The 19,736-nt window shown below is 41.5% G+C and overlaps 1 protein-coding gene and 1 long non-coding RNA gene across 8 annotated transcripts in view; one reads left to right on the forward strand and one right to left on the reverse strand.

Annotated features, from left to right (window-relative positions):
- The window catches only part of gfus.L (GDP-L-fucose synthase L homeolog), an 88,262-nt gene that overhangs the window by 54,590 nt on the left and 13,936 nt on the right, over positions 1–19,736 (reverse strand). The window contains exon 11 of one of the 7 annotated variants that reach the window (XM_041568250.1): positions 5,818–6,075. The exons of the other annotated variants lie outside the window; for them this stretch is intronic. Within the exon in view, the coding sequence (XP_041424184.1) occupies positions 5,942–6,075 (134 nt within the window). The 3' untranslated portion in view covers positions 5,818–5,941. Of the gene's footprint in view, positions 1–5,817; positions 6,076–19,736 lie in introns of those variants that run through there. 7 annotated transcript variants of the gene reach the window in all.
- On the forward strand, positions 1,910–5,090 carry LOC121395220. The gene is made up of 3 exons (XR_005962342.1): positions 1,910–2,143; positions 2,630–2,746; positions 3,345–5,090. It is a non-coding gene; the product is annotated as an uncharacterized LOC121395220 (long non-coding RNA).

A 19,736-nucleotide genomic window follows, 5' to 3' on the forward strand; every position in this document is an offset into this window, starting at 1 on the left:
TCACACCAACACCTCCCTCAGCCCTCCCTTCTGAGCTGTCACTCATACCAACTCCTCCCTCAACCCTCCCTTCTGAGCTGTCACTCATACCAACTCCTCCCTCAGCCCTCCCTTCTAAGCTGTCACTCACACCAACTCCTCCCTCAGCCCTCCCTTCTGAGCTGTCACTCATACCAACTCCTCCCTCTGCCCTCCCTTCTGAGCTGTCACTCATACCAACTCCTCCCTCTGCCCTCCCTTCTGAGCTGTCACTCATGCCAACTCCTCCCTCTGCCCTCCCTTCTGAGCTGTCACTCATACCAACTCCTCCCTCTGCCCCTCCCTTCTGAGCTGTCACTCACACCAACTCCTCCCTCTGCCCTCCCTTCTGAGCTGTCACTCATACCAACTCCTCCCTCTGCCCTCCCTTCTGAGCTGTCACTCATGCCAACTCCTCCCTCTGCCCTCCCTTCTGAGCTGTCACTCATACCAACTCCTCCCTCTGCCCCTCCCTTCTGAGCTGTCACTCACACCAACTCCTCCCTCAACCCTCCCTTCTGAGCTATCACTCATACCAACTCCTCCCTCTGCCCTCCCTTCTGAGCTGTCACTCATACCAACTCCTCCATCTGCCCTCCCTTCTGAGCTGTCACTCACACCAACTCCTCCCTTCTGAGCTGTCACTCATACCAACTCCTCCCTCAGTCTTCTCTCCTCCTCCTCATTCATCTTCCTTCCGCCCTCTTTCCTCAGCCCTCCCTCATCAGATCTCTCTTTTCAGCAGCCGACAGTCTTATCCATAAGTTTCTAAAGTGCTTAGTGAGGGCGGAAGGAAGAGGAATGAGGGAGGGCAGAGGGAGGAGTTAGTATGAGTGACAGCTCAGAAGGGAGGGCTGAGGGAGGAGTTGGTATGAGTGACAGCTCAGAAGGGAGGGCAGAGGGAGGAGTTGGTGTGAGTGACAGCTCAGAAGGGAGGAGTTGGTGTGAGTGACAGCTCAGAAGGGAGGGTAGAGGGAGGAGTTGGTGTGAGTGACAGCTCAGAAGGGAGGAGTTGGTGTGAGTGACAGCTCAGAAGGGAGGGCAGAGGGAGGAGTTGGTGTGAGTGACAGCTCAGAAGGGAGGAGTTGGTGTGAGTGACAGCTCAGAAGGGAGGGCAGAGGGAGGAGTTGGTATGAGTGACAGCTCAGAAGGGAGGAGTTGGTGTGAGTGACAGCTCAGAAGGGAGGGCAGAGGGAGGAGTTGGTGTGAGTGACAGCTCAGAAGGGAGGAGTTGGTGTGAGTGACAGCTCAGAAGGGAGGGCAGAGGGAGGAGTTGGTGTGAGTGACAGCTCAGAAGGGAGGGCAGAGGGAGGAGTTGGTGTGAGTGACAGCTCAGAAGGGAGGAGTTGGTGTGAGTGACAGCTCAGAAGGGAGGGCAGAGGGAGGAGTTGGTATGAGTGACAGCTCAGAAGGGAGGGGCAGAGGGAGGAGTTGGTGTGAGTGACAGCTCAGAAGGGAGGGCAGAGGGAGGAGTTGGTGTGAGTGACAGCTCAGAAGGGAGGGCAGAGGGAGGAGTTGGTGTGAGTGACAGCTCAGAAGGGAGGGGCAGAGGACAGAGGTGAGACTGCAGATTTGGGGGATGAGGTAAAAGCACCAGATGCACATTCAGAAGACAGGACATCACAGGAAAGAGATGAATTTCGCTGCAGAATGTCCTAAAATGCGTTCCGTAGGGGAGGGGCTACACTGATTTGAATGAAGAGAACAAGGCGCTCGTTTGTCCCCATCATTAACTCTACAAGTCCCTGAGGAAATAGGCGACTCCCCAACACTGTGACTCCCCCACTACTGCCCAGAGGGACAAAGCAGCTCGTACCCCATTCTCTCTACTCACCCAGTTCCTGTCACCGCATTAGCCCCGCCCTCTGACATCACTGTACCACGTGCCGATCAGACAGCTTATTGGACGGACAGGGGATGCGTTCCACAGAGCAGCGCGTGCGTTCCGGAAGTGGATTTAGAGCGCTGAGAGTTTACAGCGAATCAGAGGCGGTGCCGGGGGAGCCGGGGATTTCCACACTCGTTTGTTTCACACGTTGATGTTTCCGTGTGTAAATAATGGGAATAGCGGCACCAAGTGCAGCAGAAAGTCACTGCGAGTTCGGCCCAAAGCGAGTTGTGTTGTGTGAGTCTCTTCTTTTATTATTCACTTTCATTTTACTTCAGAGAATCTTCTACTATTGATTATTATCTCTCACTGACTCCTGTACATTCCCAACCCCTCCCCCCAACTGACCTTTTGGGGGGTTCTATTTTTATACCCCACAATATAAATACAAGTGTCCCCCTGGAGCTGCTGTTGAGCCCAAGTCTCAGCCTAACTAGACAGCGCCCCCTTGTGTCTGATCTCTCTGTTCCCCTACGACCTGTGTGAGGATGATGTGACCCTGGATCATATTGAAACGCCATTGGCTGAGCAAGGTGGGTGCAACCATTGGACGGGGGGGGGTTTATAATTCCTTGTTCTGAGCGCTGCCACCTGCTAGGTTCCTTTGTGTCACCGCGAGGGCTACAGGGGCATCACTTGCTGGAACCTTCTGGAACTCTCTAGAACATTAGTAGTCAGTAGAACACTCGTGCCTTTATATGTGATTGTAAATCTGTATCACAGGTATCACCCAGGAGAAGATGGAGGAGTGTTGGGGGGCCACTGAGCAGCACATGTTGGAAGATATTTAGTGGAGACGGGGGAGAGGTGAATACACACGACCCTCACAGCACCAGTTTGGTAAGAAATTGGCAACTTCTTCTGTCTTCTCTGCCCCTATACTCTCCTCTTCCTTCTCTCTTCCTTTTCTCCCTTCTCCTCTCAACTGCCTCCCTCTCCCCTCAGCTCTCTCTCTTGTGCCTCCCTCTCCCCTCAGCTCTCTCTCTCTCTTGTGCCTCCCTCTCCCCTCAGCTCTCTCTCATCTGCCTCCCTCTCCCCTCAGCTCTCTCTCTCATCTGCCTCCCTCTCCCCTCAGCTCTCTCTCTTGTGCCTCCCTATCCCCTCAGCTCTCTCTCTCATCTGCCTCCCTCTCCCCTCAGCCCTCTCTCTCTCTTGTGCCTCCCTCTCCCCTCAGCTCTCTCTTCTGCCTCCCTCAGCTCTCTCTCTCGTGCCTCCCTCTCCCATCAGCTCTCTCATCTGCCTCCCTCTCCCCTCAGCTCTCTCTTCTGCCTCCCTCAGCTCTCTCTCTTGTGCCTCCGTCTCCCCTCGGCTCTCTCTCTTCTGCCTCTTTCTCCCCTCAGCTCTCTCTTCTACCTCCTTCTCCCCTCCTACTGGTTACTCCTGTTATCTGCCCTCATTCATTGTTCACTTAACCCTTTGTACTTCACTTGCCCCCCAGGAAGCTGGTGCGTGGGGTGAGTGTGACGGAGCGTACCAATAAGTACAGGAGGGGACATCAGAGGGAAGCCATGGTCTGGCAGCAGCTCCCGGGAGAATGAAGCGGAGCAGCAGGACGAGGATAAAACGAGTAACACAGTCACTGTTATTGCACAAAAAGGGCCTCAGACAACACAGGAAGTGCACAGTGGTCTCCGCCCCATCCTCAAGCTCCTCCCACATTTACTTTCCTAAATACAGGAGTTTGGGAAGTGACACAGGCCCTGCCACTTGGGGGGATCCCATTCCCTCTGATCTATATATGAGCTGGGGGGATTCTTCCGTTTCTTCTCCTGCCCCTCCCCCATTGTACACTCCCCTCTCAGTCTCCCTCTATTTAAAGGGCAACTTGTCTCAGTAAGACACTCCTGTAGGAACTTCTAGGGGATCATTTTGGCCCCAGGCTTATGGGAATTGGGGTACAAAGCGCAACACTGAGTTACATTGTTACAAGTTTTCCCATTGGCCAAACATTCATTTTGGTTTATGTTTTGGGAAAGTAAAAATGGGCAGTGCCTTTGGGGGTGTTATTTGGGAAGGTGGTTGGATGAGAGACCATTAAATTGGGCTCATCTGATGCCCCTTCAGAGCCACTGGAAATGGAGGCCAATGTTTGTCCTGTTGGCTTTTCTATTGGCCTGAGTGTGACTGAGCCCTAATTGCAGCTCTTGCGCCCCTTCATTTGGTGCCATGCGCAGGGGGGATGAGCTTTATAACTGACCAGAATTCCATAGCCCCCCCATATACATGAGTCTGGGACAGAGGGTTGATATGAAGGAGGGGGCAGGTAGGTCATTACTGTAAGTGGCTGCTGAGGTGACGCACAGGGTGCCCAGAGTTCTGTATTACAGACACACTCCTCTTATTCCTCCCACAGTGTGAGTGGGGGCTGGGCAGCAGTGACAATATTGCCCCCGGAAAAAAGGATCTGGGGGGGGACCCTCTATTTATGAGAAAAGACCCAGAGAATTGTGCCCAACCCTCCTCATAGCAGCCGAGTGCCCTTTCCAATGGAGTCACAGCTTTTTCATGGGGCTGTCCCCCATCATTATCTCCCCCCATTAAACTGCACCCCCTCATCCTGCCAGTATGTACCCCCAGGATGCCTTTACTTTGGGCTTTGTGGGATTTCTGAGGGAGGGGTGTCAGGTGATTAGGGATCCGGCGCATTAAGGGTGGAATTTAGGAGAAGCCCATATTTATGGGGGGGACATTTACTTTCAGGCTAAAGTGCACTAAGAGTAACCCAAAGACTCCAGGGTTTTGATTGGCCTAGGAATGTTCTGTTCATGGAATGAGATTTCTGATTGGTTGCTGCACCTAGTACTACTGAGTATCACTATATGTCTCTCTGCTGAGTCATAACAAACCTTGTCCCGTGTGTGTGCGCAGGGAATGGCCGGGGTCAAGATGAAATGCATTGTGGGAAATGTGTGTATGGCTGATAGAGCTGAGGATTGGGAAGGGGCGCGGGGGGTGGGGCCTGTCCTTTATACGGAGCCATTGCTGGACTGTGCACTGGATATTGACCCCCCTCCCCAGAGACTCCCATTGGTATTTCCTTAATGCTGAATGGTTTGTCTGTTATCCAATAGGAATGAACTCATTGCAGATACAGCGTCCGTGAGCTCCGATTGGTTCTCATGGAATTGTTCCCATTTGTAACATTTTCCACCAACTAAAGAATAAAAAATCCTATTTATCTTTATTGATCAACACTCGTGTCTTTTATTTGTTTGTCATTTCCAAAATAAGGGCCCTGCCCCACTATCAGCAGCTGCTTTTATTGCCTCTCTCTCTCGGGGCAAAGTCTGGAGACTCAGGAGCAGGGGGGCAACAAGGGGAAGAAGTGAAAGAGGAATCACTAAGAATTGTCTGGGTGTTTGATTAGTGTTAGACGCCCATGGGTCTGGCAGCTTCAGGCCAACAAAATGCACCTCCATCAGCAGAATTCTATGTAGCGCTACAACAGGGCCACAGGAGGAACCTTTCTCACATGTTTCCTAAGCAGAAGAACATGAGAGCAGCCAGCGAGTGCAGTGAGTGAGTGTCAGATGCTCCGAAGGGGAAATGAATTGACAAGAAAGCGCTTGATATTCAGCCTCTGTTCATGTTTCCATTGAAATAAATGACATTTGCTGATCATTTTCTTGTGCTCCATTTATATGTGACACACGCAATATGTTCATGGAATGTTACATACATGTATTTCACTAGCTGCAGCCATAATGCCAATGCTACAGACTGATGAGAGAATGGGACACGGCCCCCTGAATACTGGCACACACGTGGGGGGCTTCTGTCTAACTGCCCCTCTTGCCCTTTTATTACACTCCCCCTGGGACTGGATATACTTGTACAGACAAGCACACAGCATAATGCACTTAAATGGTGTTGTTCAACTACAACTTCCAGAATCCACTCCATAAAAGTGATACTTTAGCAGCAGTTTTATTTTTGGCCAACACTGCTATAAACTATATAGGGAGGGAAGACTGGTTAGCAATGGTATCTTCCACTCTCCACTCATGTTGTGGTTACAGTTGCTATGCAGTGATGTCACAAAGCTGCCTGCTGCATCATCACATGACATTTCAAGGCTGAAATAACTGTCCCTACTGTGATGTCATAATGGTAAGAGCCAGTAAAAAGCCAGTAAACATCCCTGCTGCTCTCAGATGCACCGGACGAGCCTGGAAGAGAGACGTGCAACAAGATGCAGAGAGGTAAGTGGCCTGCAAATAGCATCATATATATATATATATACCCCCTGCTGTCATTTCTATAGATTTTATACGTCACTGAGGAGTTACGTGACCATATAACAGCACAAGGGTGAGACTTATAATATGTTCTTACTATATATGATGCTAGGGATGCTGGGTGTTCTAGTTCAACAGCAGGAGGGCTGGGGGTTAATAGAAAGCACATCAATGAATTCATTAATGGACTGTATCAATTAGGGAGGCATTGACTCCACTATGGGATTATTTGATCTTTAATGAGAGCTGGGAAGCCTCCAATATTAAAGAGAGGATAAGGGAGTGGCTTAATTGTGCCCCAATAGTTGCAATTGGGTGGGATGTGGGATAGATGGGTGCTGCACCCGGCTCTGTATAGGTGTTGGGAATGTCGGGGTGTCCCAATTGAATCTAAACTAGAACTGCCCCAGTGGGTTTATTTAAATAGAAGGGAAAAGTCCGAGGCCCCAGTCGTTCCTATATGAGCACTGACTTGTGATTTACACACTCAATTGGAACAGTCGCTCTATTACGATTCACATGTATCTTATCAGCCATACAGCAGCTTCATCTATAGAAAAGGACCTGAGAACCCCCACTTTATGTTTTTCAGGGGACCAGAGCAAATGTGGTACAAAATCCAGGAAAATGTAAAATCAGGGAAAACCACTATGTATTACATAATATATATAAGTATATACTTACACTCAAGGGATGAGGTTTTACTGTACAGCTATGGGATCCGTTATACAGAAACTCACTATACAGAAAACTCTGAATTATGGGAAGTCCGGCTCCAATAAACTCCATTATAATGAAATAATTAAAGTTTTGAAAACTGATTTCCTTTTTCTGTATAATAATAAAACAGTAACTTGTACTTGATCCCAACTAAGATATAATGAATCCTTATTGGAAGCAAAACCAGCCTATTGGGTTTATTTAATGTTTACGTGATTTTCTAGTAGACTTAAGTCATGAAGATCCAAATTACAGAAAGACCCAATACCCCAGAAAATTCCAGGTCCTGAGCATTCTGGATAACAGGTCCATACCTGTACCTTGTACTTGATCCCAACTAAGATATAATGAATCCTTATTGGAAGCAAAACCAGCCTATTGGGTTTATTTAATGTTTATATGATTTTCTACTAGACTAAAGGTATGAGGATCTAAATTATGGAGAGATCTGTTAGCCAGAAAAAAATAAAACTAATTTCCCGAAAATTTCTGGGAAACTTGTCCAGTATATAAAATTCACTTTTCTACTTTAGATGACTTAGGGGCAGATTTATTAAGGGTCGAATTTCAAGTTTATTGGAGTTTGTAAAACTGTCCCTTAGGGGCACAAAATACTTCAAATTTCGGGTTTTTTTTGGCTTCTTCGACCATCGAATTGGCTACTTAGACCTTCGACTACGACTTTGACTTTGAATCGAACGTTTCGAACTAAAAATCATTGAACTATTCCACCATTCAATAGTCGAAGTACTGTCTCTTCGACCACCTACTTCGCCACCTAAAACCTACCGAGCACCAATGTTAGTCTATGTGGAAGGTCCTCATAGGCTTTCTAGGCAATTTGGGATCGAAGGAAAATCGTTCGATCGATGGATTGAAATCCTTTGAATCGTTCAAAGGATTTAATAGTTCAATTTTTCCTACGATTGTTCGAATTACGGTAAATCCTTCAACTTCGATGTACGAAGTAGAAGAATTTTACTTCGACGCCCGAATATCGATTCGACCAATAGTAAATGTGCCCCTTCCAGTCAGTAACAGTTCCTTTAAATACACAAAGTCTAATAATACTACAGAGAAACAAAGACCAAAGCCACAGCTGAAGTTCAATAAATCACAAATAAACACTATAATGAATTAATACATTTCCATCCTTAGCTGAAAACTGTGATAACTGTGAATAGTCATAATGCAATTACCCTGACTTATATCAGTGATAATAACTAACAAAATTATTGTATTATATTACAGGCCCTAAATCCAGTCCCTAAATAAAGTCCCTAAATACATCCCCTAAATACAGTCCATAAATACAGTCCATAAATACAGTCCCTAAATAAAGCCCCTAAATGCATCCTCTAAATACAGTCCCTAAATAAAGCCCCTAAAAACATCCTCTAAATTCAGTAGATAAATACAGTCCCTAAATACAACCCCTAAATACATCCCATTAATACAAACCCTACAAACAGTACCTAAATAAAGCCCCTAAATGCACCCCTAAATACAGTCATTAAATAAAACCCCTAAATGCATCCTCTAAATAAAGCCCCTACAAACATCCCCAAAATACAGTCACAAAATAAAGTCCCTAAATAAATCCCCTAAATACAGGCCCTAAATAAAGCGCCTAAATTCATCCCCTAAATAAAGTCCTAAAAACATCCCCTTAATAAAGTCCCTAAATAAAGCCCCTAAATACAGTCCCTAAATAAAGCCCCTAAGTACAGTCCCTAAATAAAGCGCCTAAATGCATCCGCTAAATAAAGTTCTAAAAACATCCCCTAAATAAAGTCCCTAAATAAAGCCCCTAAATACATCCCCGAAATAAAGCCCATAAAAACAGTCTCTAAATAAACCCCCTAAATGCATCCCCTAAATAAAGTCCTAAAAACATCCCCTAAATAAAGTCCCTAAATAAAGCCCCTAAATACATCCCCGAAATAAAGCCCCTAAATACTGTCCCTAAATAAACCCCCTAAATGCATCCCCTAAATAAAGTCCTAAAAACATCCCCTAAATAAAGTCCCTAAATAAAGCCCCTAAATACATCCCCTAAATAAAACCCCTAAATAGAGCGCCAAAATGCATCCCCTAAATAAAGCCCCTAAATACATCCCCGAAATAAAGCCCCTAAATACAGTCCCTAAATAAACCATCTAAATGCATCCCCTAAATAAAGTCCTAAAAACATCCCCTAAATAAAGCCCCTAAATACATCCCCTAAATAAAGCGCCAAAATACATCCCCTAAATAAAGCCCCTAAATACAGTCCCTTAATAAAGCCCCTAAATGCATCCCCTAAATAAAGTCCTTTATAAACATCCCCTAAATAAAGCCCCTAAATACATCCCCTAAATACATCCCCTAAATAAAACCCCTAAATACAGTCCCTAAATAAAGCGCCAAAATGCATCCACTAAATAAAGCCCCTAAATACAGTCCCTAAATAAAGCCCCTAAATACATCCCCGAAATAGAGCCCCTAAATACAGTCCCTAAATAAAGCGCCTAAATGCATCCCCTAAATAAAATCCTAAAAACATCCCCTTAATAAAGTCCCTAAATAAAGCCCCTAAATACAGTCCCTAAATAAAGCTCCTAAGTACAGTCCCTAAATAAAGCGCCTAAATGCATCCGCTAAATAAAGTTCTAAAAACATCCCCTAAATAAAGTCCCTAAATAAAGCCCCTAAATACATCCCCGAAATAAAGCCCCTAAAAACAGTCTCTAAATAAACCCCCTACATGCATCCCCTAAATAAAGTCCTAAAAACATCCCCTAAATAAAGTCCCTAAATAAAGCCCCTAAATATATCCCCGAAATAAAGCCCCTAAATACTGTCCCTAAATAAACCCCCTAAATGCATCCCCTAAATAAAGTCCTAAAAACATCCCCTAAATAAAGTCCCTAAATAAAGCCCCTAAATACATCCCCTAAATAACACCCCTAAATACAGCGCCAAAATGCATCCCCTAAATAAAGCCCCTAAAAAAAGTCCCTAAATAAAGCCCCTAAATACATCCCCGAAATAAAGCCCCTAAATACAGTCCCTAAATAAACCATCTAAATGCATCCCCTAAATAAAGTCCTAAAAACATCCCCTAAATAAAGTCCCTAAATAAAGCCCCTAAATATATCCTCTAAATAAAGTCCCTAAATACAGTCCCTAAATACACCCCCTAAATAAAATCCTAAAAACATCCGTTAAATACAGTCCCTAAATAAAGTCCTAAAAACATCCCCTAAATAAAGTCACGAATTAAAGCCCCTAAATACATTCCCGAAATAAAGCCCCTAAATACAGTCCCTAAATAAACCAACTAAATGCATCCCCTAAATATAGTCCTAAAAACATCCCCTAAATAAAGTCCCTTAATAAAGCCCCTAAATATATCCTCTAAATAAAGTCCCTAAATACAGTCCCTAAATACACCGTCTAAATGCATCCCCTAAATAAAATCCTAAAAACATCCCTTAAATACAGTCCCTAAATAAAGCGCCTAAATGCATCCCCTAAATAGAGAGCCTAAATGCATCCCCTAAATAAAGTCCTAAAAACATCCCCTAAATAAAGTCCCTAAATAAACTCCCTAAATGCATCCCCTAAATAAAGTCCTAAAAACATCCCCTAAATAAAGTCCCTAAATAAAGCGCCTAAATGCATCCCCTAAAGTCCTAAAAACATCCCCTAAATAAAGTCCCTAAATAAAGCCCCTAAATACATCCCCTAAATAAAGCGCCTAAATGCATCCCCTAAATAGAGCCCCTAAATTAAGTCCCTAAATAAAGCGCCTAAATGCATCCCCTAAATAAAGTCCTAAAAACATCCCCTAAATAAAGTTCCTTAATAAAGCCCCTAAATACATCCCCAAAATAAAGCCCCTAAATACAGTCCCTAAATAAACCCTCTAAATGCATTTCCTAAATAAAGTCCTAAAAACATCCCCTTAATAAAGTCCCTAAATTAAGCCCCTAAATACAGTCCCTAAATACACCCCCTAAATGCATCCCCTAAATAAAGTCCTAAAAACATCCCCTAAATGTAATCCCTACATAAAGCCCCTAAATACATCCCCGAAATAAAGCCCCTAAATACAGTCCCTAAATACACCCCCTAAATGCATCCCCAAAATAAATTCCTAAAACATCCCCTAAATACATCCCCTAAATAAAGCCCCTAAATACAGTCCCTAAATAAACCGCCTCAATGCATCCTTTAAATAAAGTCCTAAAAACATCCCCTAAATAAAGTCCCTAAATAAAGCCCCTAAATACATCCTCTAAATAAAGCCCCTAAATACAGTCCCTAAATACACCCCCTAAATGCATCCCCTAAATCAAGTCCTAAAAACATCCCTTAAATACAGTCCCTAAATAAAGCCCTTAAATACATCCCCGAAATAAAGCCCCTAAAAACAGTCCCTAAATAAACCCCCTAAATGCATCCCCTAAATAAAGTCCTAAAAACATTACTTAAATAAAGTCCCTTAATAAAGCCCCTAAATACATCCCCTAAATACAGTCCCTAAATAAAGCGCCTAAATGAATCCCCTAAATAAAGCCCCTAAATACAGCCCCTAAATAAAGCGCCTAAATGCATCCCCTAAATAAAGTCCCTTGATAAAGCCCCTAAATACATCCCTTAAATAAAGCCCCTTAATACAGTCCCTAAATAAACCTTCTAAATGCATCTCCTAAATAACGTCATAAAAACATCTCCTAAATAAAGTCCCTAAATAAAGCCCTTAAATACATCCCCTAAATAAAGCCCCTAAATAAAGTCGTCAAAAACATCTCATAAATAAAGTCCCTAAATAAAGCCCATAAATACATCCCCTAAATAAAGCCCCTAAATACCGTCCCTAAATAAAGCCCCTAAATGCATCCCCTAAATAAAGCCCCTATAATACAGTCCCTAAATAAACCCCCTAAATGCATCCCCTAAATAAGGTCCTAAAAACATCCCCTAAATAAAATCTCTAAATAAAGCCCCTAAATACATCCCCGAAATAAAGCCCCTAAATACAGTCCCTAAATAAACCCCCTAAATGCATCCCCTAAATAAAGTCCTAAAAACATCCCCTAAATAAAGTCCCTAAATAAAGCCCCCAAATACATCCCCTAAATAAAGCGCCTAAATGCATCCCCTAAATAAAGTTCTAAAAACATCTCCTAAATAAAGTCCCTAAATAAAGCCCCTAAATACATCCCCTAAATAAAGCGCCTAAATGCATCCCCTAAATAGAGCCCCTAAATATAGTCCCTAAATAAAGCGCCTAAATGCATCCCCTAAATAAAGTCCTAAAAACATCCCCTAAATAAAGTCCCTAAATAAAGCCCCTAAATGCATCCCCTAAATAAAGCCCCTAAATAAAGCACCTAAATGCATCCCCTAAATAAAGTCCTAAAACCATCTCCTAAATAAAGTCCCTAAATAAAGCCCCTAAATACATCCCCTAAATAGAGCCCCTAAATACAGTCCCTAAATAAAGCGCCTAAATGCATCCCCTAAATAAAGCCCCTAAATACAGTCCCTAAATAAACCCTCTAAATGCATTTCCTAAATAAAGTCCTAGAAACATCCCCTAAATAAAGTCCCTAAATAAAGCCCCTAAATACATCCTCTAAATAAAGCCCCTAAATACAGTCCCTAAATATACCCCCTAAATGCATCCCCTAAATAAAGTCCTAAAAACATCCCCTAAATAAAATCCCTAAATAAAACCCCTAAATTCATCCACTAAATAAATCCCCTAAATACAGTCCCTAAATAAAGCGCCTAAATGCATCCCCTAAATAAAGTCCTAAAAACATCCCCTAAATAAACCCCCTAAATGCATCCCTTAAATAAAGTCCTAAAAACATCCCCTAAATAAAGTCCCTAAATAAAGCCCCTAAATTCATCCTCTAAATAAAGCCCCTAAATACAGTCCCTAAATACACCCCCTAAATGCATCCCCTAAATAAAATCCTAAAAACATTCCTTAAATAAAATCCCTAAATAAAACCCCTAAATACATCCACTAAATAAAGCCCCTAAATACAGTCCCTAAATATACCACTTAAATGTATCCCCTAAATAAAGTCATAAAAACATCCCCTAAATAAAACCCCTCAATACATCCACTAAATAAAGCTCCTAAATACAGTCCCTAAGTAAAGCACCTAAATGCATCCCCTAAATAAAGTCCTAAAAACATCCCCTAAATAAACCCCCTAAATGCATCCCTTAAATAAAGTCCTAAAAACATCCCCTAAATAAAGTCCCTAAATAAAGCGATACATCCTCTAAATAAAGCCCCTAAATACAGTCCAAAAATACACCCCCTAAATGCATCCCCTAAATAAAGTCCTAAAAAAATCCCCTAAAAAAAGTCCTAAAAACATTCCCTAAATAAAATCCCTAAATAAAACCCCTAAATACATCCACTAAATAAAGCCCCTAAATACAGTCCCTAAATAAAGCGCCTAAATGCATCCCCTAAATAAAGTCCTAAAAACATCCCCTAATTAAACCCCCTAAATACATGCCTTAAATAAAGTCCTAAAAACATCCCTTAATAAAGCCCCTAAATACATCCCCTAAATGAATCCCCTAAATACATCCCCTAAATAAAGCCCCTAAATACAGTCCCTAAATATACCCCCTAAATGCATCCCCTAAATAAAGTCCTAAAAACATCCCTTAAATAAAATCCCTAAATAAAACCCCTAAATACATCCACTAAATAAAGCTCCTAAATACAGTCCCTAAATAAAGCGCCTAAATACATCCCCTAAATAAAGTCCTAAAAACATCCCCTAAATAAAGCCCCTAAATACATCCCCGAAATAAAGCCCCTAAATACAGTCGCTAAATAAACCCCCTAAATGCATCCCCTATATAAAGTCCTAAAAACATCCCCTCAATAAAGTCCCTAAATAAAGCCCCTAAATACATCCCCTAAATACAGTCCCTAAATAAACCCCCTAAATGCATCCCCTAAATAAGGTCCTAAAAACATCCCCTAAATAAAATCTCTAAATAAAGCCCCTAAATACATCCCCGAAATAAAGCCCCTAAATACAGTCCCTAAATAAACCCCCTAAATGCATCCCCTAAATAAAGTCCTAAAAACATCCCCTAAATAAAGTCCCTAAATAAAGCCCCCAAATACATCCCCTAAATAAAGCGCCTAAATGCATCCCCTAAATAGAGCCCCTAAATATAGTCCCTAAATAAAGCGCCTAAATGCATCGCCTAAATAAAGTCCTAAAAACATCCCCTAAATAAAGTCCCTAAATAAAGCCCCTAAATGCATCCCCTAAATAAAGCCCCTAAATAAAGCACCTAAATGCATCCCCTAAATAAAGTCCTAAAACCATCTTCTAAATAAAGTCCCTAAATAAAGCCCCTAAATACATCCCCTAAATAGAGCCCCTAAATACAGTCCCTAAATAAAGCGCCTAAATGCATCCCCTAAATAAAGCCCCTAAATACAGTCCCTAAATAAACCCTCTAAATGCATTTCCTAAATAAAGTCCGAGAAACATCCCCTAAATAAAGTCCCTAAATAAAGCCCCTAAATACATCCTCTAAATAAAGCCCCTAAATACAGTCCCTAAATATACCCCCTAAATGCATCCCCTAAATAAAGTCCTAAAAACATCCCCTAAATAAAATCCCTAAATAAAACCCCTAAATTCATCCACTAAATAAATCCCCTAAATACAGTCCCTAAATAAAGCGCCTAAATGCATCCCCTAAATAAAGTCCTAAAAACATCCCCTAAATAAACCCCCTAAATGCATCCCTTAAATAAAGTCCTAAAAACATCCCCTAAATAAAGTCCCTAAATAAAGCCCCTAAATTCATCCTCTAAATAAAGCCCCTAAATACAGTCCCTAAATACACCCCCTAAATGCATCCCCTAAATGCATCCCCTAAATAAAATCCTAAAAACATTCCTTAAATAAAATCCCTAAATAAAACCCCTAAATACATCCACTAAATAAAGCCCCTAAATACAGTCCCTAAATATACCACCTAAATGTATCCCCTAAATAAAGTCCTAAAAACATCACCTAAATAAAACCCCTAAATACATCCACTAAATAAAGCTCCTAAATACAGTCCCTAAGTAAAGCACCTAAATGCATCCCCTAAATAAAGTCCTAAAAACATCCCCTAAATAAACCCCCTAAATGCATCCCTTAAATAAAGTCCTAAAAACATCCCCTAAATAAAGTCCCTAAATAAAGCGATATATCCTCTAAATAAAGCCCCTAAATACAGTCCAAAAATACACCCCCTAAATGCATCCCCTAAATAAAGTCCTAAAAAAATCCCCTAAAAAACGTCCTAAAAACATCCCCTAAATAAAATCCCTAAATAAAACCCCTAAATACATCCACTAAATAAAGCCCCTAAATACAGTCCCTAAATAAAGCGCCTAAATGCATCCCCTAAATAAAGTCCTAAAAACATCCCCTAAATAAAACCCCTAAATACATGCCTTAAATAAAGTCCTAAAAACATCCCTTAATAAAGCCCCTAAATACATCCCCTAAATGAATCCCCTAAATACATCCCCTAAATAAAGCCCCTAAATACAGTCCCTAAATATACCCCCTAAATGCATCCCCTAAATAAAGTCCTAAAAACTTCCCTTAAATAAAATCCCTAAATAAAACCCCTAAATACATCCACTAAATAAAGCTCCTAAATACAGTGCCTAAATAAAGCGCCTAAATGCATCCCCTAAATAAAGTCCTAAAAACATCCCCTAAATAAAGCCCCTAAATACATCCCCGAAATAAAGCCCCTAAATACAGTCCCTAAATAAACCCCCTAAATGCATCCCCTATATAAAGTCCTAAAAACATCCCCTCAATAAAGTCCCTAAATAAAGCCCCTAAATACATCCCCTAAATACAGTCCCTAAATAAACCCCCTAAATGCATCCCTTAAATAAAATCCTAAAACATCCCCTAAATAAAGTCACTAAATAAAATCCATAAATAAAACCCCTAAATGCATCCCCTAAATAAAGCCCCTAAATACAGTCCCTAAATAAACCCCCTAAATGCATCCCCTAAATAAAGTCCTAAAAACATCACCTAAATAAAGTCCCTTAATAAAGCCCCTAAATACATCCCCTAAATAAGCCCCTAAATTACAAGTCACCTACAATAAAGCTCACTAAAATGCAATCCCAATAAACTTAAGCCCCACTAAATTACACAGTCTATCAAGCCACCCTAAATGCATCCCCTTAATAAAGTCCCTAAATACAAGGTACCTAAATAAACAACCCCCTAAATGATATCATCTAAATAAAGCCCTAAAATAACATTGCCATAAATAAAGCCCCTAAATACAGTCCCTAAATAATACGACTAAATGCCATCCCCTAACAATAAAAGTCCTAAAACATCCCTAAATAACAATCCCTAAATAAAACCCTACAATTCATCACTAAACTAAAGCCCTAAATTACAGTCCCTAAATACACCCTTAAATAGCATATTCCCCTAAAAAAGTCCAAAAACAATCCCCAAAAATAAAGTCCCATAAATACCAGCCCCTTACAATAACAATCCACGACAATAGCCACTTAAATATACGTACCTCAATAAACCCCCTAAATTATACCCCTAATAAAGATCCTAAAAAGCATGCCCCTAAATCAAAGTCCCATACATTTCAAAAGCCCTACAATACCATCCCCGGAAATTAAGCCCCACTAATACCGTCCTAATATCACCCATATGCACGCTAATAAAGTCCTAAAAATATCCCCTAAAAAAGTCCAGACATAACAATTTAAAGCCCTAAATAAATCCTCTAAATACAAGCTACCTTAAACTACAGCTCCTATACAACTCCCCTAAAATAATCCACTAAATTAAAGTCCTGAAAAACATCGCCGCACAATAAATAACCAGTCCCTACAATACATTAGTCGGCCTACAATAACATCCTCGAAATATAGCTCTCTAATCACTTGTCTCTGAAACACACATACTGCACTAAGTGCTCTCCAAATAAAGAAATCCCAAATAAATAGAGAATCTCCTAAATGATTTACTTAAATCACAGAGGATCAATTTTGCTCGATAAAGATATACTCCCCTCCTACCCTCTAGTCAGCTCACTAAACTAGTGCTTTCAAACGCCTAGAACCTATATGTTACACCAACGTCCTGCCTACCAAATCGAGAACTACACTGCCTCTCTGTCCCCACTCTAATGCACACTGCATCAACACCTTTAGAATCAATTAGTACTCGCCTATAGTAATTACCAATGTATACGTTCACTAAAAAGACTTCCTTCCTACATAATCAGCTCCCTCAATACATTCCCCTACATAAAGCTCTCCCACAACATACCAGTCCCCTCTAACCTAATTAATACCTTATACGATGGCCAATCCCATTAAAATCTAACAAACTGACAGTCCCTACATTAAAAGCCCCTAAATCACATCCGCCCGAAATCAACGTCTCTAATCCATAAAGTCGCCTAAATAACCCTAAATCGCATTACTCCCTCTACAAAATAAACGTTCCTAAAATATCCCAGTCCTAAAAATTAAGTCTCTTTATAGAACATTCCTCTAATCAATGCGCGCTGAATCTCCACCTCATTAACAGCCCATCAATACTCATTCCCCTACAACTCAAACGCCCAAAGATCACAGCTCCCTAAATAAACGCCCTCCTACACCACATTGCGCATCCTTCTCTGAAATCAACCTAGCACCCTATCATACACACCCTATAAAATACCATCCCCTAAACTTCATTGCACGCTACCTACAATAAACCCCCTAATAGTCCCTAAATCGCACATCCTAATAAAGTCTTAAGACTTCCCCTAAATACTAGTCCTACTAAGCCCATAATAGACTCATCACCTAAATAAAGCCCTCACAATCACCACGTCCCTCAATATCAAAGAGACCTCAAACTGCAATCCGCTAAATAAATCCAACCTAACTACAGTCCACTAATACACACGTGCCTACACCTGGCAGTCTCCTAAATCAAAGCCCCCTATATCATCCTATAAATACAGCCCCTAAACTGCATCCCCTAATAAAAGCCCTAAAATACCAAGCGACCCTACACTTCTGCATCCCCTATCACAGTCCTCGATAAAGCCCCTAAATACCATCCCCTAATAACAGCCCCGTACACATCACCAGTACCTAAAAAGTGTTCTAAAATGTCCTTCCCTACCCATAACGCCCTATCAGTTCCCTAATAACCACCTAAATAAGTCCTAAAAAACATCCCTAAATAAACCCCTAATACTGGCCTTAACTAAGTCTAAAAACTTCCCCTCAATAAAGCCCCCTTAATAAATCCTCTAATAAGCCCCTTACCAATACGTCCCTAATAACCCCCAATGCTCCCCTACAATAAAAGCCCTAAATACAGTCCTAAATAAAGCCCCTAATACATCGCCCTTAAATAAATGCCACCGCTAAATTACAGTCCTCTAATCATACCATCCTAACATGCATCCCTAATTAAAGCGCCTACGAAATCGCATCCCTTATAAAGTCTAAAACATTCCACTAAGTCCCTATCGAAGCTCTTCCTAAATAGCATTCCTCCGCTCATATTCACAAGCCCCCTAATACAGTTCCTATAAATTAACCCTCCTAAACATAGATGTCGTGTAAAACCTCCCCTTATATTGAATAAGTCACCTAATAAGCCCCCTAAATATGTCCCCTTAATGCATTCCGTCCTATAAGTGCAATCAGTTCCCGCTTTAAAAACATCACTTTTAATAACAGTCCCTTAATAAAGCCCCTATTTGACATGCCCCCCGAAATAAGCGCGCTTAACTTACCGTCCCTAAGAAAGCGCCTAAATGCATCCCTAAAAAAGGCCTACCTATACAGTCACCTAATAATAGTCCCAACCTATGCGCACTCCCTAAGTAAAAGTTCCTAAAAGGCATCCCCTTAACTAAACCCCATCTAAAATCACTCACCTTCAAATTAAACGCGTCCTAAAAACATGCCCTCTAAATAAAAGTCCCTCACATACAAAGCCACCACTGAAATACAAGTCCCTAATAAAGGCCCTAAGTACAGTCCCTTAAATATAGCTGCGTAAATGTCTATCGCTATACTAAACTTAGTTCTCTACAAATCCTCATGATAAAGTCCACTAATAAAGCCACCTAAATTCATCCCCGAAAATAAAGACCCTATAAACAGTTTTCTTAAATAACCCCTAAATGAATTCCCCTAAATATAAAGTACCTCAACAACATCCCCTAAATAGAAAGATCCCTAATAAAGCCCCTATAGCATTGGCGACGAAATAAAAGCCCTAATACTTGTCCCTAAATTTACCCTAATGCATCCCTAAATAAGTCCTAAGAACATCACCACTAAATAAAAAAGTCTCCCTAAATAAAGCTCCTAAATAACCTCGCCCTATATGTACATACACTCCTAATACAGCGCCAAAAATAGCATTCCCCTAATAACCCCTAAAAAAAGTCCCTAAAATAAAGCCCATGCTAAGTACATCCCCGAACATACAAAGCCCAGAGCTAAATAACACTCCCAATCTAGAATACACCATTCTCAATGCATCCCCTTTAAATAAAGGTCCTAAAACAATCCCTACTATGTACCCTGTTAAACCCAATAAATATATCTCTACACTACCAACAGTACAACATCTATACCTACCAAGTCGTACTAAATACACCCCTACAATAAATCCTACCAAACACATCCGTTAAATAACAGTAACCAATAAACTAAAGTACTCGCTAAACAACATATCCCCTAAATACAGTCACGACATCTACGCCCCTTACAATCAATCAAATTCCCGAGAATAACGCCTAATACC

This window comes from Xenopus laevis, chromosome 6S (assembly GCF_017654675.1).
Source record: "Xenopus laevis strain J_2021 chromosome 6S, Xenopus_laevis_v10.1, whole genome shotgun sequence".
Taxonomy (NCBI): Eukaryota; Metazoa; Chordata; class Amphibia; order Anura; family Pipidae; genus Xenopus; species Xenopus laevis.